Source organism: Drosophila grimshawi, unplaced genomic scaffold (genome assembly GCF_018153295.1).
Source record: "Drosophila grimshawi isolate 15287-2541.00 unplaced genomic scaffold, ASM1815329v1 contig_848, whole genome shotgun sequence".
Lineage (NCBI taxonomy): Eukaryota > Metazoa > Arthropoda > Insecta > Diptera > Drosophilidae > Drosophila > Drosophila grimshawi.
This window is the reverse complement of record NW_025063692.1, coordinates 13,136,660-13,160,140: the sequence shown is the minus strand read 5'-3', so window position 1 is coordinate 13,160,140 and position 23,481 is coordinate 13,136,660. Positions and strand designations below refer to the sequence as shown.

Sequence of the window (23,481 nt, the reverse complement as noted above, 5' to 3'; positions counted from 1 at the left end):
ATTTAAACATTTTGCGATCGTTTCTTTGTTTAAACCTTATAGCACTTTAAAATTTTTGCTAGACACTGGGTCTTTCGAGCTGGGAGACACTGTATATGTATATGCGTATTTGTTTTGGTTGCTGTTCTTTTACTTGTTTCTTGCAACTGTTAACTAATAAATGCAACAAAGGGTAAACAGTTATAGTTGCACCTAAGCGGCCGTATCCACCTCCTCGACTATGTGGTTAGGTGAGACCTCATTCGGCGGTGCTGTGGCTGCAGCTGCAGCAGCAGCAGCTGCTGTTGTTGTTGTGGTTGTGGTTGTGCTGCTGCTGTTGTTGCTGCTGCTGCTGCTGTTTGGCGTTGTGTTGGCGGCCTGAAGGGGTGCTGAAGGGGTGGCCACCATTGCGCTGCCTACGGGGCTGCTGTACTGTGATGACTGTGGCACCACCGCCTCAACGGTGGAGCTCGATGTCGAGGAGGTCGAGGTGGAGTTGGAGGTGGAGGTGCTGGAGGTCGACGTTGCCAGTGTTGCAGAGTTCACTGTACCGTTGTACGGCGAACTCTTCAGTTTGCGTGCCTCACGCTTCTGCTTGCGCTGCTGCATGACCAGTCGCAGCTGATCCAGTTTGGATTTTGTCTTCAGATTGGTCTGCTCCACAACGCACTTTTGGCACATGTGTTCCCGCTTCGGCTGACCACCATCCTCGGCGCTGCTTGCACGGTAGCGGCACATGCAGCCGCCGCTGCCACTGCCGCCACTGATGACATCCGAGTTGCCACCACCAAGCGTATTGGCAGCCGTAGTGCTGGACGCATCGGTGCAGCAGCCAACCAGTGTGGATGGCTTGCCATTGCCAGCGGTTGCGCCTCCCTTGGCCAGGTAATGACCTTTGCATTCGCCATAGGCGCAGCTGCCGCTAGACAAACTTGCCGCTGCCACTGCCTGTTGCTGCTGCGCGCGGCTGTTGCACTTGGCACAGTTATGATGTTTCGTCGAGTACTGCAACAGAAAGAGATCACGAGAATTTGTCAATTAAATGGCGGACACAAAACAAATGATGCCACAAATGGCCAGGGCAGGGTTAGGTTAGGTTGGGGCGGTTGTCGGCGGGAGTGGGCAAAGCGTGGGCACGCTCCCCTCTCCTCCTATCCACTTGGGGCTCTGCTGCAGTCCGTCCCTATGAAAACTGGCTAACCAAGACTGTGGTCCCATCCTGTGGCTTGGATGAACTCTGGAAGCAGAGAAGACGTAGTCTCTGCGCCTGCCCAACATTTCCGCAGCGCAGTTTCCCTCCCTCCAGTGAGGTGGGCAGTCTCGTAAAGAGATCCTGGCAGTTTGGCTGTCTGAGCAGATGCTGATTGTTTTCCCCGACTTCCTGGGTTGATGGCAGATAAAGAGCTTCCTTGATCGCAGATGCCTTCACTTGAAAGACACCACAATGAACAGGTTTAAGACCAGTTGCTCGAGGAGATCCCCCCATTTGTACGAGGAAACCTATTCGTATTGTGTAGACCTATTCAGTCCGGGTGATCCATTTGGGCATTCCTCCCTGGTTGGAATTATCTTGTGAACGTTTCCCAGAACTCAGAAAGAGACAGAGAGAGAAGCAGAGGCAGATACAGATACTCACAATTTTACTACGCACGCCATGGTGCAAGCCACCAGGTGGTGGTGCAGCTGCTGCTCCAGGATTTGCAGCTGCTGTGATGGCTGCGTGACCGTTGCTGTTGCTAGTGCTGCTGCTGGAAGAGGTTGTGGAACTTGAGGATGTGGAGGCGCCGCCACTGGTGGGTGCCTCAAAGCTGATGCGTGCGGCGCGGCTGTATTGAGGCGTGGCACTCAACAGATCGTTCAGTATGTGAATTACTGTCGAAATGTCACGCTTTGGCCGTCCAAAGCGATCCTGCAGCGCCGGATTGAGTGTGCCCGAAAATGTGCCCGAGTAGATGCCCTTGCCGTGATTCTTCATCGACTCAATCACAGCGCCGGAGCCACTTTTGCGTGGTGTTTCCTCACCGCCGGCGAGACCAGCACCGGCACCAACACCGATGCTCCCGCCACCGGCCAAATCGATCTTGTTGGTGAACACCTCTTTGGAGAGCTTTCGCAACGTTTGGGTCAAATTGCGCGATGCCTCCGCCAGTGTCCGGGTATCCGAAACGGCCAATCCTGCGGCGGATTCCAGCTCAGTGCTGACACTGCTACTGTTGCTTGCAACCATTTTTGTTGTTGTTGTGGTTGCTGCTGTTGCTGTTGCCATCGTTGTTGTGGTTGTCCCACTTTTTGGGGCTGCCAACTGGGGCTTGAGCGCAGCTGCTGCTGCTGCAGCCGCAGCAGCCGCAACTGCATGATGATAGTGATGATGGTGATGGTGGTGGTGATGGTGGTGCCGATGCTTCGACCGTGATATAGCAATCGTATTATTTACCGTCTTGTGCAGGGCACTGTCGCCGCCGCCAACGCACCCAGAAATAGTTGAAGCACGGCCAATGTTGCTGCTGCCAGCTGTTGGAGCAACTAGTGCTGCTGGTTGTGGGTCAACTGGTGGAGGCGGTAGTGTTGCTGTTGCAACGGTTTTTGTTGTCGGTGCTGGATTGGTTGTGGGCAGGCGCTTGCACAGGCACGAAGTGAGCTTGGCGGCTATCGGATCCTGCTGACAGCCACCGCTGGTGCAGCTGATGGAACTTGAGCTATGGGAGGAACTGGTGGTGGAATTGATTGAACTGGTGCCGGCACCGTGAATCGAGGTAGAGCCGCAATTGGCATTGTTCGACGAGCCGTGGGCAACATGTATGCTCTTAATGGTCGTTGTTTTAATGGGGCTCGAAACGAGATTCGAAAGCGATTTAATTGGCGACTGCTCCAGTTGTGGTTTCGACTGTGGCACTGCGACTGCATCTGCAACTGTTGCTGTTGCCGTCGCGGTTGCTGTTGCAGTTGCAGTTGCCGTTGTTGCTGCAGTCGCCGTTGCTGTTGCTGGTGCACTGAGTGGTGCCTGATTTAGTGCAATGCTCTTCACAATATTCTGGAGACTCTCGTAGTCGTGCTTGCTGAGAAATGAGCTTAGATCGGAGCTTTTAATTGACTGCTGTCCATGCCCCGAACTGCCTTCCGCTGTTTGTGCAGTGCTCAGGATGCGACTTCCAGCTCCAGCTCCACCACCACCACCGCCACCACCACTGCTGGAACGCTGCTCCATGTCGAGGAGCTTGCGTGTGCTGCTATTGCCAGCGCTGCCAGCGGCCACTGCCGAGGCGTTGTGGTGATGATGATGGTGATGGTGGTGGTGACTGTGACTGTGGTGCAGACTCGGATGCTGATGGCTGTGCACGTGTCCGTTGCCAATGCGACCACTTGCCGCTCGCTGGCTGCTGGAGCGTGTGCGCGGCGTATGCGACAAATGGTTGCTGCTACTGCTGCTGGAGTTGTTGTTGGAGGCAGCACCACTGCAACTGGAGGAGGACGACGACGACGTCGACGAGGAGGAGGAGGAGCTACTGCTGCTGGAAGCGGAAGACGAGCTGCTGCCACTGGTCGCTGGCGGCAGGGCAGCCGTCGCAGCAGCGCTAGCAGCGGTGCCACCAGCTGGATTAACAGTGCTCAACTGCAGCTGAATGAGCATCATGTGGTCGCCCAGTCGCATGCTCAGATTGAGTGGCGTCTTGCCGCTGAGGAAGTCATTAACCTGCGAGTCGTTAAGCGATTCCAGCGCCTGCATCACTGTATTCTCCGGACGCTGTGCCTGCAATCAGACATAAATATATATATATTCCAGATTAGTATATTTAGCTGAATACTGTAACTGCACTCGATTACTTGTTGGTTAGATCCACATTACAGATCAACGATGTGTTTTAATATATTTCGTCACTTTTTTCTTGAAGTTTAAAATATAATACAGGGCCAACACCGAGTTAAAATTGTGGATTTGAATATGGAGTTTTTCATTATCGATATTTTTTTTTTTTTTTTTTTATCTGTAAAGTGGGCTTTATACAGCAAGATATGATTTTTTTTTTGGCCACGGGGAATTTCAGTGGCATTTCAGTGCGATCGGGCGGCAATTCAAATAGCCAGCATAATCAGCAACGAATATCGAATATCGAATACTCAGACTTAAATGTAATCTACTATTAACAACATCATATTAATTATAACTATTATATTGCTGATAAAAGGGCCATGTGTATGTATGCTAACTCAATCAACCAACCAACAATTAGCAGAATTTAACAAACGATCGATTAGAAAATTCCTCAACTTCGATATACGAAATACGTGCAAGGAGTCCAATTAGAAGCTACTTGAACAACGGGATGGAATGAGAGTATCAGAGAGAAAATGAAAGAGCAAGAGAGAGAGATAGAGGGAGAGATAGAGAAAGAGGCAGAGATAGAGAAAGAGGGAGAGAGAGACAGAGGGAGAGAGAGATACACTGGTGAGCCCAGGGATCTGTACCTCTATTCAAAGTCGTATTATTTTGTTGACTGTGGCTGTGATCGTTAACCACTATGCGCGAATTATAAATCGCAAATTTACAATTTATGGGCGCTTTCCTTAGTATGATTACTTAGTAGTGTTTTGATCTTTGCACAAAAAAGTTTATTAAAAAAAAAAAAATATTGCGACAATTGTTCAATTTGGTTTTTTGCCCGCTTGCTGAACAAAGAAAGAAAAAACAAAACCAGCGACAACAACAAATAAGAAAAAAGTCGCCGCACTACGCACACCCTGACAAAGATTAACTTTATTTGGGAACAACAATGTTTTCTACATACTAAAAACAAAACAAAGAGACTTAGAATCATAATATCACATTGGGTTCGTAGTTCGGGCTCGATATATATATATATACAGTATATTAGAAAAACTATGATTAATCTTTAAAAAATGCAACTGCGTTTTAATGTGAATTACACTTAAACAGAATTCATTATTTATTTGAATTAATCAAACTAAACACACAAAATGAATAAAAATTGATTTAAATTTAAAAAAAAGAAAGAAATATTCATAAGACTGTATTAGCCTTCGTAAGGGTATAGGTATGAAAGCATTATTCAGTCGATGTCAACTCGATTTGTTATTTGAAGGTCTGGGTTAATTAATCGTTGCCAAGTCTCAAACAAAAACGCACATTAATACATACATATATATATATATATATATATATAAAAGATCGACTGCATGCACGCATGCATACACACATACACACACACATATATATATATATATATATTTATATATATATATATATTTGATCATTATTACCTGCTGCTGGCTGACACAGGCAGTGAGTGAGAGTGAGTGAGGAGCGTTAAGCAACAGTTATGCAACTTCTTTAACGGGGCTGCATAGCAACTACAAACTACAAATTTTGCGTATTTTTTATTTTTATTATATTTCTTCTCATTTTTATTTTATGTATCTCTTCTTTGACTAACTCTTCGAGGCCTATTGACTGGCCTTGGTATGGTTAAAGCTTGGTTTCACTTGTTGTTGTTGTTGTAAAATGTACCAAGGTCAGCTGACGTCGTCGTTGCGATTTGTCGCCAGCGCAGCTTACGTCATGCAGCAGCAGCAGCTTCGTCGTCAGCAATCAGCCGTCAAATTGTAAATTCAAAAATGTAAGCTCAACAACAATAACAAAAAGATGACAGGTGGCCAATTCGGTTATTTAAGAGCTTTGCTCCACTGTATTTCAAAAGCTTTCGGCTTACGGCTCTCTCTCCCTCTCTCTGTCTCTCCCTTCTCCCCACATACTTACTTTATTTCTTTCTCTCTCTCTAACGATTTATGTTGCACTCCCTTAATTTTTACTATTGCTACGACACAATTTGTGATATGCATGCATGTCTGGGTCTATCTGTCTATCTAGGCGAGCAATGCAAAAAAAAAAAAGTGCATTATAAACAAGAAGAATAAAGAAACTAAGAAACTTAGAAAACAACAACTTAGAGATAGAGACGGACACGGCTATATTTAAATTAAACTAGAATAATATCATCTGCAAAGTGCAGATGTTTGTTTCATTGTATCTATTAAATGGTTGTTTTTTGTTTTCTTCAATCATAGACATTATTTCTATGTTGCTATTTATGTGTATTTAGCAAAACGTTTAATTAACATCGTTGATTGGCCTCGTTGCTGTGCCTTACAGTTGGCAAGTCATTGGACTTTGCACGTGCTCAAACAAAGTCAATTAGCATTGCTAGAACTGGACACAAAGCCACCACACTAACAAAGCACTTCGTCCACATGCATGTGTGTGTGTGTGTGTGTGCGTATGTGTGTTTTTGAGTGTTCATTCTGGGAACAAAGCTAAATTAATTTGTTAGTTTTTCTCCATTAGAATGCGAATGTGTGATCAGCATGTGTGTGCGTGGCGTGTGTTTGCTGACCATGAAAATATTTTTATTGCGTAGCTTTCAAAAACGATGTGCACCTACACATGTACCTACCACCCACCACCCGCCTCAGCTGTTCAGCGATCGTCACATGTATAAAACAAATAACTTGTGCCACACATCGCAGCGCTTAACTGATAAGAATTCCAATCCAACCAACGTCTGCGAACAACCCACCTCCGCCCGCCACATTTTTACCAGGCGACCACCCACTCCACTCTAAAGTGCATGTAAAAAATAATAAACGAATAGTTAACAACAAAAAGTACAAGAATAAACCAACGACTGATTCCACTATCAACATTTCACACATTCTTCAATTTTTGTACAGTTTGCAGACATGTTCAACAACATACTGTACGTTTAACAGTTGTAAAGTATGTTCAAAAACAAAACAAAAATGTTACTGTAAAAGTGTGGCCGAATTACATATTTCATTATTAGACAGATTAGTTTATTGATGCTGATCAAGTATATATATATATATATATATATATATATATATATATGGGATGAGGTCACACTTGACGACATTTTCGTAATGCCTTCTGCAAGGGTATGTCTTCTATGATTAAGCAATAACACAAAATATAACAAAGGCTGGCGGCTGGCGCCATCGTTCGCGACGAGTGGCTTCGTTTGTTTGCCTGCGCTGCGCTGGCGCTATGTTATCTAAGCAACAGCAGCAGCTGCGTTGACGTCGCTGCCTACTGCTTTTTTGCACTTGTTCAAGTACAGTTTGACAGGCATTAGCCGGCAAATGCCAGCAGCAGCTACATAACCGGTTTGTCTTACGAATCAACCAATTGCCATCGGTCGCTGTAGGTATAATAAAAACAACAAAAACAATGCCCAAGCCGAGAGTATGCGCTAGCAGATACCCCGTAATAGCTAAACGTTCTACACAGAGTAACTCATTTTCCGACCAATTGTTGTTCAACTGGTTGCATGCTAAATCAGTTGATAATACTTTATTCATTTGCTCTTTTACTCGCTGCTTTGTTGTGTTCATTTTTAACAACTGCCAAAATGTCTTATTTCAGCAGATTGACGCGAGCAAAGCAAGGCTTAAACAACAAAAACAAAAACAAGAAAAAAAGTTATAGTTAAGAGAGCCCGACTTGGACGTTTCTTATCTGATCTTAAGTTGATCAATAATAGTCAATGTCTTGGAATAGCGTTTGTTCACACGGACTGACACAGTTAGATGACATAGCTACATCGACTCCCTATCACATATATATATATATATATATATATATACTTTTTGGACTTGGAGATGCTTCCTTCTGCTTGTTACATACTTTGGCATACGACCATTATACCCTTTTTACCCAGTTTTAATGGGTGCGTGTATAATTACATTGGTATACTAGAGAATTGTTTAGAATTTAAGCGATTCATCCCTTGAACGGAATTCACAGAGAAGGGGAACTTTTTTCAACACAAAAAAGATAAAACCGGCTTTTGTAAATTGCATAAGCAACAATAGCGCCGCATGAATGTTCCTCCATGACAATCTATACGTTCCATCATATTGCGATAATTAATAATGCACTAGCTCTAAAACTGTGGTAGACATGGACTTTTCGATTTTGATCCGAGCTTTGAAACAGCAGCAATCTAGTGTCGAAATATAGTGACTCGTTCTAATATTGTGGACTACATGTATTGATTTAATCTGTTTGTAACTCGAATTCCAATCTTAATCCATTACCTGACTCATGAACTGAACGAGTTCTTATTCTGAGTCGATTTGAAGTCTCTAGCTGGAAGGAGCTGTAGGAGCAAAGGATTTCAAAAGATATCCGGACTAAATTCCCTAGTTATGAGTGTTATTATTATTGAAAAAAACATTTTGTTTTGTAATTTATATTATATATTTGCCTTTGTCATTAATTTCATTGATAACATCCGACTTTAAAGGTGTACTTTAATTTCAGAGGTGCGATATTGATAATACCAATAAATTTACCGCATAGTATATAAGTACAAAAATATATTTTGCAAAGTTAGAAAGTCCAAACAAAGCAACATAATTTTTTCACTGATTGACGATTAAAGTACAGGCTTCAAAACAGGGTATCTGTTGATCAAGTTCTCAGAGACTATAAGAGACTTTGTTGACTCTTTCTTTATTCGAATTTTAAATGTCTACATATGTATATACATATTTTGTTTTCCTTTCGCCAAAATTACAAAGGACACATAATTTTGATTGGATGACTGCATCGTTTTTGTGTTTTTGGCTCTTTATGGCTCTATATGTTGTTAACTGCTGCTTTTGTTTGAGCAGCTATTCTTTCATTTATCATCATCATCATCATCATCAAGTGCACCATTATCGTCATAATTAACATTATAAAATTTGGGCCTTTGTCTGCACGAAGTGGTCTTCTTCTTAGGGCTTCTTCTCTTGTATTCTGTATGGCTGGTTTGACAAAGTGCAATAAAAAACCATTTTTATAAATCTATGCAATCGTCCCGCACAGAGGCACAGAAACACAGAAATACAGAATAAAATATAAATTGCGCACACAACAGAAAAGCAGCATCTGGCCGCAAAATTCAATTCAGCGAAAGTGAAAGCAAAAGTAATTAATTTGACTTGCGATGCGCCATCGCATCATTTAAATGATATTAATTATGCATACCATGCCCCAATCTCCCAATACCCCCCAATCCGGGGGACGCTGTGATCCACCTTACAGTCGGTCATGGTGCATGACTCACTCAACGAAGACGAAAATGAAGACAACGCCCACCTACCTACCCAAAACAACCCATCACAAAAGAAAAACAAGACAAAACACTCTGATGCGATATATCTTTTGGTATATCAGAGTATAACAGGGGAGAGAACACATCTGACAAAAGACCACCTGCTCATATTTAAATAGATTTAATAATATATGTATCTATGATGGCACACAGTCCGTTGTTAAGCATTTCTGTTCATAACAGGCGAACATTAACATTTCAGTCCAGTCATGGATAACATTCTATACATTCAACATTCGTAAAGTATGCCGCGAATGTTAGAAGTTCGACACGAGTATTTTGTGTGTCTTTTCGAATTTTGAATCGACTGCAACGATATACTTCAAGAGGGCAATGTGTAAATTAAAAATACGGTTGAATCGAAATCGAAATGATATCAAAACAAGGGCAAGACGAGAGGAGGGGAAGCAAGAGAACTGCAATAGGTGATGCAAAGTTAACAATCAACAACAATCAATTTGCAAGTTGTGCCACAACTCTTCAAAATGCATTTAATGCAGTTGATGTGCTCATTGTGATTGACAACCACAATCCAATATTCATTCAATATTTGCATTCAATATGTCCAATCGGTTCGAAAGACAAAGATTTTTTTTTATATATCTGACCCACTGACTTGAACATTATGACAAATTTCGACAGCTTGTGTTGCATTTGCAGATTTTTCCTTTTTTTTGTTTATATTTTGTACATATTTTGTCTTAAGTTAAGTTAAGAGTGACACACGAAATGTTTTTGCAGACAAAATTGGAACAATGTGCCAATATTGTGGCAGACTAAAAAATTATATGTATTAAAAATACACTCTGTTTTATAGGTACTATATCCGGAATTTTAGATAACTACCTGACATCTGCAGTGTCATTTTCTCTGTAATCTTGCTAGTTTTCTATTTATTTATTTTGTTCTTGATGACGCTTCAAATATTATTATTTAAATAAAACAATCCATTAACCCATTAAAACCCTGTAAGACCAAAAACCAGCGATTATTTATTTGTTTATTTTTTTTAATATTTAACATTTAAACTCTCCGATTTTAAAAGCGTTTATACCCAAGTAGCTGCACACTGCTGAGTGACCCACAGCGGTCACCTTGTCCCGCATCATTACTCATTTAATTCATAAATCAAGTCAACCCATCAGTGATGGGGATGGTAATGGGAGGCTGCTCTCGTTGGGTGGAATTGAGCACTGCACACTGAAATCGTCACCTGTCCAAACGTTCACTAATTAGGAGCAAGCAATGCATTCACATTCCATGACTCAATCCGAACTGATCAAAATAAGGCAGTCGCCAAAAAAGTGAACGCTTCAATGAAATTAAGTGGCAAGTGGGGAGAATAATATCTACACACATCGCTGGCGAACAGAAAGTATAACGGATGCTGAACCTGAATCTCATTTTTCAGTCATTCACAGATTCGGCTGCCAATTTTGAAAACATACACTCCACAAATGATACCATTCCTAGTCGTAACTTTCCACCCTCGGGCTCTACACCTAAGGCAAGAGAAGAAATCGTTGGGGGTATGATAATTATGAAGTTAACATAAACTTACGATTTTTCTTTGCGACATTTCGTTAATCTCTTAAGAAGTTCCTAGTTTAATTATCTAATTCAAAATGGGTATTGCTAGCGTAAATCTTTTTTGTTGCCGTTTCCGATTTTGGATGCTTCGAAATGAGTTTGTTGTTGCCGAGCTAAACGAACAGCCATCAGATACTGATTGAACTGAAGCGTAAATAAATATATAATAAAAACACTTTTAAGTTAGGTGCTTGCGAGAGGTTCTGCCATCTTTTTTTTTTTGCATTTTTTTACTTGAAAATATTTCAGATAAATATAAAAGAAAAAACTGCCTGTTAAATACTTTTGCACAACTTGAATATATTTTTTGTATATAATGTAAATACAATGACAGAGTCACAGTTGAAGACAGTCGCCAGTCACTGTTGGCATTGATGTTGTTAATATCGTTTCCAAAGTTATTTGGCAGTAATTAAATTTTAATTTATTTTCATATTTATTTTAATACAAACACTTTTTTCTCATTTTCTGTTTGTTGTTTGCTTTTAGGTCTTATTGTGACATCGGAGAAACCGGTTAGCGGTCAGTTCACAGATTCAACGCCATTTAACGCAGTTCAACGATTCGAACTTAAAATGCAGGCCGATATATAAATTATATATATAATATAATATATATTTATATATGTATGTACAATTTACATAAATGAATTATTTAAATACGCTGTACCCATTGGGTAAGATGGGGTTTATGAAGTTCGACTCCATAGTGCATATAGATATTCCTTATCAGCATTAATAGGCGAGTCAATATATGTAAATCTGTGCTCCTCTTTCAGAATTGGATAGAGCGTTTTCTAAACGTTTCTCTTAGTTCTCAAATGTAAATTTTCTACCTGTGGACTATACCTATAATTGAGATAAACGATAGGCACAGGGTATCTTCTAGTCGTATATTGTCCATTAGTTTAATTATTGTTTATTTTTAGGTTGAATTTTTGTTCAACATTTTTGGGCAACATTTTTGTACAAATATTGAAATGAAGTGGCTTCATTTGTTGCTTGACATGAAAATCAATTGTTGATTCTATCAATCGACTGATTCACACACGTCTCCCCAGCCTCCTCTGCTCGCATGTCCTCCTCCCACCACTTCTCAGCCGAGCTTTAATGAGAAAGTATTGCTCGACTCAAAATTCAGACGCCGAGCAACAAAAAATCGCCAACGCCATCAAAATCCAAAGGTCAAGCTGACATTTTCAGCAAAGATATTACGCATCGGAGCTAATTAATAGTCACTTTGAATTTCATATTACTCATGCGGCTAACAATTTCAATCGTTAGGTTTCTGCCAATTGAGTGTAAGTATATATATTCTTGATCCGCATCACTATTCGAGTCCACATACCTTCTATGTCAACTAGTCTCTCAGTTATAAAACTGATATAAAGCTATCTGCATGAAACTTGGAATATATTCTCCCTGAACCCACTAAAAATGGGTAAAAAGGATATTACAGTTTTGTGCAAATGTATGTAACAGGCGGAGGCATCTCCGACCCCATGAAGTATACATATATGTATGTTGTTCATCATGGTCAACAGCCGAGTCGATATAGCCATAACCATTTGTCTGTATGAACGCCCAGATCTCAAAGACAATAAGGGCTAGAGACTTCAAATTTGGAATATAGGTTTTGCTGGCGCAGATCAATTTTGCTTTATTTGATCGATAACTGAATCCGTTTCTCGATTATTGATACATTTACATTTCCGATAGCAATAAATGCTACAATTTTAAAGGCAGACTCTTCTAATTTATATAGAATATACACTTATTTGAAAAGTGAGGCATTCTAAAATAAAATAATATTTAAAGTACAATTATAATTCCATTTACTTGTCATAATTTATTGGTGAAAGCAAAATAAAAATGAAATCATTTTTAATATTTAAATTTCTTTACGTTGCAGAAGAAGTGCTTAAGACGGGATTATATTTTAATGTGTTTTCTTTTTTTAAAATTCATATCGCAAAGACAAATACAGGATATAACAGGATAACAGGATATAACTTTGCTGTTTTTTCTTCTTCATTTTTTTTTTTTGTGTATTGATTTATTGATAATATGGAATTACTAATATCCTGTTCATTTAAAGATTCGAATCTAACGCATTTATAAGCAACTGTAGCCTAGTTTTTAGTTATAACTTACCAACAAGCCAGTTTCTACATTTGGTATTAGAATGATCTTAGAGCCGTCCATTAAGTTGTGATCTCTGAGGCTTCCATCCTGAAGTTCTCTGCAATGACAAAATGAGCAAGACGATAAAAGAAAGCAATAATATAAGGAGAATGCCACTGCCACAGTTTCATTGATTATTTGAAATTTATTGTATGCATCCCCAAAATAAATTCATACATATTTTGTTGTAGTTTTTATGTATAGTTTTCATTTAATCTACATGATTTTTTCCCCTCCGAAATGACTGCCCGAGGAACCATTGAATAGATATAGATTTTTTTCTTCTATTTTTAGCGTTTATTGCGTACATATTTGAACTGAAATTCGAATCGACTGTTTGCAGAACACCGTTCGATTATTGTTATTGCTTTTTTAACAAAAACAACAACAGTACTTGAGAAGGTACAAAGGCTTACAGTCATCGAACGTCACATTATTTATATACATGTATATATATAAAAAATGTCAGTACATATAGCCTTAAATATATGTGTATGTGTTTTTTTTTTGTTTTTTGTTTATTTAAATGGAATATATAAAAAGATAATAAAATTCGAGACGTGTATTAGTAAGTTATGACAGCTGGTTCCCTAATTGTGCCATTTTGTCACCAAATTTTACGGCTGACTTTGCTGTTTCGTTGCCTTTTTAACACTTTTGCATGTGTGCTTTTTATTTTAATTACAGCAACACAAAAAAAAAACGATTAAGAATGCTGTAGACGAGTGAGTTCGACTACGATATACCCAGCTGTTAGATATATTCTAGTAAATATGTTCTGTAAGCATGCGTAAAAAAAGGTTAAAGCCCCGCATACACAGTTGCGAAAAAAGAATAAAATAAATAAAAAATACAAGACAATGACTTCGATTTGCATGAGACTTGTGCAGGTGAAATAAAAATACAAAATAAGTAAAATAAAAAAAAAAACAGGAGCTGCAACACACAATCAGGGGCATTATCGTTTTATGATTATCCAAAGCAGATCACCGATAAGTGTGCTTGGAGCAATAATGCCAATTTCCATAAATCAGTTCGCTGAATATTAAATTTAAAATACATTTAAGCTGTAAATATTAACAGGCAGGAATACAGCAAGAAATTAAAATCTGCCACGATCGTTCGATCTGATCGAGATAATTAAAAGCTGATATTTCGTGCTACATACATGTATATCATTTGCGACGAACTCGATAAGTTCAAAAGTTACCTAAATATTATATTTTTAAAGAACTTTCCTAGAAATATCTGTTATACCACTATCTGAAGACCCGCTAGATACTATCTATTTTTAAGAACTGCTGAACTTATCTTGACATTTTCTTAAGTACTTATAAAGTAAAATATTGTTTTTGATAGCATATTTCAATGATGATTAATATTGCGGCTCCATCAGTTTATATGGCTAGTCCCTAATTATAATTCTATATCACAACTAACGAATTTTCGAGCAAATAACATATTGACAAATTTGCTAAGCACATAAGAACAGTTGCAGTCGCAGTCGCAGTCGCAGTCGAAGTCACAGTCGCAGTCACTGTCGCAGTCGTTTTAATTGAACAAGTTGACGCAGCAGCAGATTGCTGCCCATATTGCCGCGAGGGCGAATAAGAGCGAGATAGAGCGAGACAGAGGCCGAGTTGCGGCGAATTGCTGTCAATGAGGTAACACACAGTCAACAACAACAACAACAACGGCAAAAGGAACGAACGATAAATGACTGCATGCATGACTGATGAATTGATAAGATTTGCTTGGTGTTGCCGATGTTGCGGTTAAGCACGAACGAAAATAAAGAAAAAGAAAAAATACGAAGCATATTTGGGTCAGCACGAGGCGTGTCACGCTACAAACATCGCACGCACACGCACACACAGGCATAAATACATCGAAATTAACAGTATTAATGTTCAATCATTGCTGCTTACGTAAATTGCTTGCGGTAACATGCAACCATACATAGAAATATACATATTGCTGTACATACGTAGGTATGTATTTATATACCCGACCGGCAAAGCATGCCCACAGGCAGACAGACAGACGCACACACACACACGAACACAGATGAAGACAGAGAGAGAGAGAGAGAGAGAGAGAGAGAGGAGACAAGCGATAAGCAATTCACAATGCATAACGCGAAAGAAAGCGCTGTGGTGAATGCTCCTCTGGCATAGAAACATACACGCACAAACACTCAGTTACATGTGCGTGTGCACACATACAAACATACACATTCGGAGCAGCAGCAGCAGCAGGTGCCAAAACTCACCACACATGAGAGTCAGTCAGACAGCAGCAGCCGCAGCCGCCGCAGTCAGAGTTAAAGTTACTCAAGCTTTAAAGCATACACACACACACAACCACATATATTTATACATACATATATATATATATATATATATATATATATATATATATATATATATATATATATATATATATATATATATATATATATATATATATATATATATATATATATATATATATATATATATATATATATATATATATATTGAAGGTGTGGCGTCGCGTATGCCTATCTGTGTGTGTGTGCGCGAGTCGATTTTGTCTGCGGAGGTGTCTGCGTTAGCGTCGCTTCACTGCTTTAGCGCAATAGACAACAGACGACGATGGTGCTGCTGACGCTGATGCTTACGCCGACGTCTCTGGCAGGCAACGAAGGCCAAACGAAGCTGATGGCGAAGCCAAAGCCGTTGTCGGCGAATACCCAGATAGAGATAGAGAAAGAGACAGAGACAGATTTTTAGCTGGCAGACGCAGCAACCCCCCTTACCATATCCTCAACATGAGGCGGAATATTAAATTAACCTTGTTCACCAGTTGCTTTATAACTGTTAACAGTCAGCTGCTCTGCAGCAGCTCTGCTCTGCTCTCCTCAAACTGTACGCTTGCTAGGCGGCCAGACTCACACACAGCACATGGTCTGGCGCTCATACACACGCACACATACATATATACACATACACGTACATAGTTTGAGGTTATGCTGTCGATTGATCTATGTAACTCGCATTATGTTTCTGTCCCTTTCTTGCTTGATGGCTGTGCGTGAAGCAGCAATCCTCTTTTTCTTTGCATTTGTTTCTCTCCTCTTCTTGCATTGACTTTCTTTTGTAACTTGCTTAAAATGCAGCATTCAACACACACACGTATTTATGCGCATGTATGTGTGTGTGTTTGCGCATATGTATGTAATCCGAAACTCAAACCAAAAGCAAGACAACATCAAATTCCACCACCTTGCACACAAACAAACACACACACACACAAATATATATATATATATATAAAATGAAAGAAAAGAGACTGTGTTTGTGTGTGTGTGTTCGCTGCTCGCTACGTAAATTATCATGTGTATTATTTATTATGCTGTGTCCTGCATTCGCCTGCCTCTCCATATCTACACAGGATAGCTGCATAAGCAGAAGCAGCAAGAGCAAACCATCAGAAAATCTTACAGTTGTCGAGCAAAGACACAGTTGGAAACTGAAATTTCACCACCGTCATCGTCATCATTGTCGTCATCATCATCATTGTCGTCATCGTCGTCCAGTTGAACACTTGAAGAAATAAAGGAAGCAACCACCAAGTGTTGCCATATTGCCATGTTTCCATTTGAATCCAAACCCAAAAACCGGAAAAGTAGCGCACACAGCTCAACTCACGTGGCAGACAAGCAGACAAGACAAGCAAAAAAAACACAACAAAAAAATCATCCAAGAAATCCACTGACGTCTATAATGTGTGTGGCGCTAATACTGAGCAAATAACACGAGGGGCGAAGGGAAGGGAGTCTCAAGCCACTTGGACTGTCGAAGGCTGTACTGTACAGCAACTGTACAACAGCTGTAAAACTGTACATAATATGTACAGACATTACATATTACATTCCACACACTGTCGATTTACATTACAATTCACGCGACGGGAGTGAAAAGACAAACTCGCAGCGGGCACTGCCAAGGATTAAACAAACAAACTGTTGACGAGTCATTGAAAGATTCAAGACTCGAGATCTATATATATGATCTATGAACATATATATGAAAAAATAAATTTATCGATAATTTCAAAATATATTGCAAAATTCATAATATTAGAAAGATTTTATTTTCAAATTTTTGGAATTATTTTCAAATGAACTAAACTAATATTAATATTAAAATGAAAATATAGTAAAACAGCATATTAACCTCTCTCATATTGTTTATTTTTCACATTTGTTAAGTTGCTTTTGTTATTTGCAAATAAACTTAACATAAATAAAACTCAAACTCCTTTTTTCCTTTCAGCACTCACACATCCAATTTTTGTTAACTTGTATTCTAGCACCTTGTCGCCGTCGACAACACAAAACCAACCCAATCCCAAATAGACACTAAAAATGCACACGGGAAGTTTAAATTCGATTTATAATCTAGTTTCATTAATATTGCAAACACAAATCAACGAACACTAAGACAAAGACGGAGAAATCTGGTTTGATTTTGATGGTTTTGACTAAATTGATTTGTTTTGTTTTGCATTTTGCTTTCCGTTTTATTTCACATCGTTTTTTAATCGATTATTTAGTTGATCTTGATCAGGACTTAATAAAATAATAAATTAATTAACCCTTGACAAACAGCAGAATATTCCTCAAGCATTCCTTGTCCTATTGGAAAACTCTCAGTAAGTGAATTTCATCAACTTTATCCAATATTTTAAAGCACAGATGTCAATTTTGAATATTTATATATATGCAAGTGAAAGGTGAAATCGAATAATGATAAATGTCAGTTTTTTTTCTAACATTTTTATGCACATTTTTCTGTTTTCATGCGGGAATTTAATTTCTATTCGTTTCTTAATATTTAAATGAATAGTTATATTATTATTTATTGTGCTTTCAACTAAATATATAAATATATAGTAAATATAAAGATTAGTTCGTTCACAAATAAAACTTAAATAAATAGCACTCATTTAAACGTATAATTATATTTGAAAAAAAAATTCTACAACCCTTTAAATGTCTACATATTTTAATTGTTGGCTTGCCAAAAATATGATACAATACTTTTTGATGGTGCAACAAATTATTTCAGAGATACAGACAGACATACACAAATAAACACGGGTGAAGCAGATGCAGTTGCCAGAATGTAAATATTTTTGCACACATATCACACTCAGAAACGACCTCATGGTATTTACTATTGATATATATGCATATAGATGTATAATAGATACAGATGTTTACACACATGTACATTGTATAAATTTGAGCTAAGATAGATACACACACACACACACACGCCCCAGCACACACCATGAATAGTTGCCCCATTAGAATAGTTGCAAATGAGAACTCTGTGGCAATAATCTCCTGTGATTTATAACCATTCAATACCAAAAACTATAAAAAAGAATATAAACAACATAAAAGAATATGAAAAATGAAAATTTAATATTTTTCCTTTGCACTATTAGTATGCAACTCAAGTGATTTGATTTTTTTGTTTATCAATCGATCAACTTAAATGAAAATTTAGTCAAGTTCACACTGACATGCTTGAGCTATACTTAAAATATTCTGAGAAGTACTAAAAACAAATTAAAAATCTCTACTTTTCGCATTATGAAAATGCGCAATCGAATTGTGAAAATTGGTTTCTGTTTGCAAATGCATCTACACTATGTCAAGAAAATCTTTTGACAAACAACAAAAAACTGCACCTTATTATTTTATTCTTTATATTTTTCTACTAGTTAAACATTAAATTTAAAAAACCACAAAGAAATTGAAAACTGTGAATTTTTCCCTTTGTCAAAATACTTTCTTGATATAGTGTATTTTTGAATATGGTACATTCTTTGTACCCCCAAGGTGGAGCAACAGTAGGTCGGTGAAGTGATCATCCCAACATTAATTACCCCCCGCAAAAACCAAGAGACGCCTTCCCATCATCATCCTAAAGCAGGGAGAGGGTTTCGTTCTGTGAGAGAGCTGTGCAGCGTGGGAGAGCAAGTTTCACCAGTTTCCATCTTCATCTCCATTTCCATCTCCATCTCCATCTTCACCTTCATTTCCATCTCTATTGCAGGCGCTGCTTCAATCTCTGATTTGAAATTCAGTCTACAAAAGATTTTTAGGTTTTCAGTTTTCGTGTGGCTGCTTTTAATGACCGCAGCGTTGGTCGTGGCTTTGTGGGGGTGTGGGTGGGGAGGGGTTAATTGGGGGTGCGGTTAGGTAAGCTTTTAACTGGGGGTTGCAAGCATAACAAAAACCCACCCGCGATAAGTTGGTTTTCGTTAATTTCAGGCGAATAACAAAAAATAAAAACCATATGGTCAACTATTTGGAATTCTTGATACTATACATACAAACAGATATGCATGTGTGTATGTGTGTGTGTTCATGGTTGTGTGTGGGTGCAAACTAGGTTGACTAGCAGCAATGGGGATGATGACCAGGCCAAGTGCATTAGTCCAGCTACCTGGCCACCCAACCCACCCACCCATTCACACACACACACACACACACATACACGCAACCATCAAGAAGAATAAGAAGAAGCAGAAATAAAAGCAACCACCGTGGTGCAAAAGAGCTTTCTAAAAGGGTTGCATAGAAAATCGATGACAGACGGGAGTAAAAAAAAACAGCTGAAAAGCAGCCAAAGCCAAAGCCAAATGTGTGTATAAGGAGAGAGAGAGAGCTGACAGACAGAGAGAGAGAGAGAGAGAGAGAGAGAGAGAGACGGAAACGTTAAGAGCAAGATAGAAATGCATAGATAGATAGTTAGAGAGAGAAAAAGAGGGAGAGCTTTATATGGCTGCCTACACCGCTGGCCCCTTCCCGAAAAATCATCCCTTTCCCCACCCTTCACCCATCCACCACATCGACTGACTGCATAACAACCCAGCCACAAACAACACAAAGACAAATTAAACAAAGAAAAACAAAAAAAAAAACAACAACAAAGCTGAGGGCAGGCAACGATGGAGACGAAAGCAAAGCAAGCAATAAAAACAAAAGAAGAACAACGCCAGCAGCAGCAAACAACAATGAGAAATCACAGCAACGAAAAATAACAAACACCTCGGACACCGCCTACGCTACCCCTGCCTATATCTCCCTCCCGCAATTCAGCGACCACCTAACTAAAAAAAATGAAATAGAAAAATACAAATGAAAAAAAAAACAGCAGCTGCTAATACCGCTGCTTCTAATTTCAACACAACGAGATTCGAACGTTGGCAGCGCAGTCGCTTTTGCTTTTATCAACAAACTGACAGCAGCGCAGCAGACACCGGAAGGCGATTTTGCGAAAGGGCAAACATTGCAAGCAAATGCAAATAGTCAGAAGCAGCAGCAGCTCAGCACACAACACATGCACACCATGAAGAGAGCGCAAAACAGAGAGAACGAGAGAGATAAAGAGAGAGTGACGCACGAGATGTACTCTCTCAAGCAGGCAGGCAAAACACACAATTGCCGGCCGGCCCCACATCCGCAGAACCCAAAGGAAAGGCGCGCAAAGGGGATGGGGGGAGAGAAAACGGCGCTGTTCTGTCGATTCTGGGCGCTGACGTCGTTCTTGATATGCCAAAAGTGTATTTGCATTGAAAATGAAGGCGACGCTGGCGTTTAGCGTTGGCGTCGACAGCAACAGCAAAAACGTCGCAGCAGGGCGAAAAAAATGAACAATTAGACATAATAGATGAGGAAAGTGTTGAACTCCAAGATACCCTATTTTCGCTGGTACACATTGAATTTATGTGTGTGTGTGCCTTTTATTTAAAAAATGTATTTTTCATTTATATTTATATGCTACCGCTTTTAACTATTGCCCATTTATTTGCAAAAGTTGATAATACCCTCTTCAGATTTTGAAATGGTACAGGGAATTATGCGAATAATTCGAATTACATTACGATTACATAGCTGCAAATTGAGTGGGAAAGGCACGTTTCCGTGATACACACAAACACACACACACACATGCATAATTATTTGTATGTATGTGTCTGTTTCGTAAACTATTTCAAATTGTCAAGCACAAATATCGATAAATATCTCATCAACATCATCATCATCATCATGGGTGGTGGTTTTATCTGGAGGTGTCAATGCACCGCTGCTGTTAATCTCTCCATCTCTCTCCCTCTTTTCTTCGGGTCTTTGCACAAATATTTGCAATGTTTACAACAGTCAGCAACTGTTGGTAATTCAATTATGAAGCAAGTTGAATGCATGCATGCACCTAAATTTGTAGCTCTTGAATTTTCTTAGTACTCTATGGATTATATATACACATATATACTGCCAGATATATCCAGATATAATATTTGCACTCTCTCTCCTTAAAAATCAATATATATATTTCTATATATATGTTATCGATTCAATAATAAACGATGCAATGCCGATACACCTACAGGTGCAAATCGATAACTGCATTCATTTCAGACTTGCAAAAACATAATATCAAATCAAAAGCTTTGTTTTCAATTATATGTAAATTAGTTACGAATTGCTTACTTAATATGTAAATCTTGGAAGGAGTTAGGTTCAACTTGGTCTTATGGTGGATGGGCGAAAGGCTTTGCAAGTGGTGAAAATGGTGGTGGGTTCTCCATTAACAGGTGAGGGTGGGGGGATAAGGTTGTTTTTTTTTATGGCTTCTGCGGGTTAAACAACATCTGACATTTGGGTGGTCGTAGAACTTTGAGCAAACAAAGGAGAGCCCAGTTCAAGTCAACTCGGCAACCTAGCCAGCAACAACGAATCATCATCAACAACATCATCGGCGATAAGTGCAGCCAGCAACAATTTGTTATTGCAGCCAAGAACAAAGAGCAGCGCAGCAAGCAAAAGCGAGAAATTAAATCTTCACATGGCAAAGAGGAGAGAAAAGAAAACAATCACAATCGGCAACAAAGCAAAAGTTTTGCATGAATTGCATGGTTGTTGTTGTTGTTATAAAGTGGTAAGCGGCATACAACAGATGCAACAACTGAGCCAGCACAAAAGAGAGAGAGAGAGAGAAGCCGAAAAACTCAAACATTTCATATTTGTTCTCTTTTATTGTGTTTTTTAAGCATTGCTGCCCGATTTTGAGTTCGACTTAAAAAGTCAGCTACACTGTACCCAAAACAAAGATGTTAAAAAAATTACAAAAACAATAAACCACCTAAATTTGTTGATTTGATTCGCCCTCGAACCGATTTTGTCGATTTCCAATTTATTCATTGCAAATAATATAGGGTAACACTGGAGGGCATCCAAATCTTGTTAGCTGTTACATTTTATACAAATTAGGGAAGATCACCACAATACACATACACATACACGTACACACTCTCTCTCTCTCCAGCTCTCTCTTTCTCTTTACCTATCTGCCATACTCACCACACGTGAGCTCACCTTACAGCAAAGCATAACAAAGGCATACACACAAACGATCGGGCACGAAAAGCATTAAAACTAAACAAAGCTTAAATAATAAAACCAAAAATACGCAGACCGTAAAAGGGGCACGTTTCAATAGAACAATTATCACTAGCAAGATCTTTTTGAGAGCGAGAGAGAAACCTACGCACATAAATATATGTATGTGTGTGTGTATATAAATTAACACTTGTTGCTGGCAAAGCCCAACACCAACACTAATACCAATACGCCTTTGCGTCTACCGTTTCTTATTCTCCCTTGCCATTCGATTCGAGAGAAGCGAGAGCAAAAATGTTGCGTCATTGGTCATTATTTTGGAGGGGAGAGAAGCAGAGAGAGAGACAATTAGAAGATTACACACACACACACCCTTGAATAGTCTATGTCCGGCTAGAAGGGTATACAGGTATACACAAAGAAAGGTGAACAGATTTTCTGGTAATATATATACTTTTTTATGTTTCTTGTGGCTGATTTTTGTTTTTTTACTCACTTTTCGCGATGAAGCAAACAGATGCGATCCTTGGCCACTTTCAGTTTCTTGGCAATAATCTTTTTGAGACTCTCGACGCTGATGTGAGGCTCAACGCTGACGCCAAAGTTGCCGCCGGTTGTGGTACTGATATTAAGGTTAATCATCATATTATTGTTGCCACTTCCCATTCCAATTCCCATTCCCGTTTCGCTGGCAACTGTTGTGGAACTGTTACTGTTTATGTTACTGTTATTGTTAAGCAGCGCACTTGTGCTTGGATAACGTTGTTGTCTAACATGGCTGCTGCTGTTATTGTTGTTGTTGCTGTTATTGATGCTGCTGTTATTGTTGTTCTTGCTGCTGCTGCTGTTGTTGTTGTTGTTGGTATTAACATTGCTGCCACACCCAGCAGCAGCGGTGCCATTTGTTGCTGTTGCCTCATTTTCCGCCGTTGCGGCCTTTGCATTGGCCGTATTTCTTGTCGTCGATTTATCCATTTTTGCACTCACCACGCAACAAAAAACACTCAAACAAAAATCAGCTTCAACTTGCAGAGTATGCGTTCAAGACAGGCAAAAAAAAACACAAACAAAA

The 23,481-nt window shown here is 39.3% G+C and overlaps 1 protein-coding gene across 1 annotated transcript; it reads right to left on the bottom strand.

Annotated features, from left to right (window-relative positions):
* Positions 1-156: 156 nt before the first annotated feature.
* Positions 157-23,226, bottom strand: LOC6565815 (midnolin homolog). Its single transcript, XM_032738745.1, has 4 exons — positions 22,906-23,226; positions 12,917-13,004; positions 1,616-3,727; positions 157-984 (listed from the first exon to the last, which is right to left on the bottom strand). Exons 1-4 carry the CDS (start codon positions 23,085-23,087, stop codon positions 193-195), a joined length of 3,174 nt encoding a protein of 1,057 aa, XP_032594636.1. The 5' UTR covers positions 23,088-23,226; the 3' UTR covers positions 157-192.
* Positions 23,227-23,481: the final 255 nt, after the last annotated feature.

Coding starts and splice junctions, on each gene's coding strand:
- LOC6565815 (XM_032738745.1), bottom strand. CDS start 23,087: ATGGGAATTGGAATGGGAAGTGGCAACAATAATATGATGATTAACCTT. Junction 13,005..22,905: donor TGTTTGCTTCATCGCGAAAA/GTGAGTAAAAAA, acceptor TTGTCATTGCAG/AGAACTTCAGGATGGAAGCC. Junction 985..1,615: donor ATGGCGTGCGTAGTAAAATT/GTGAGTATCTGT, acceptor TTTCTGTTGCAG/TACTCGACGAAACATCATAA.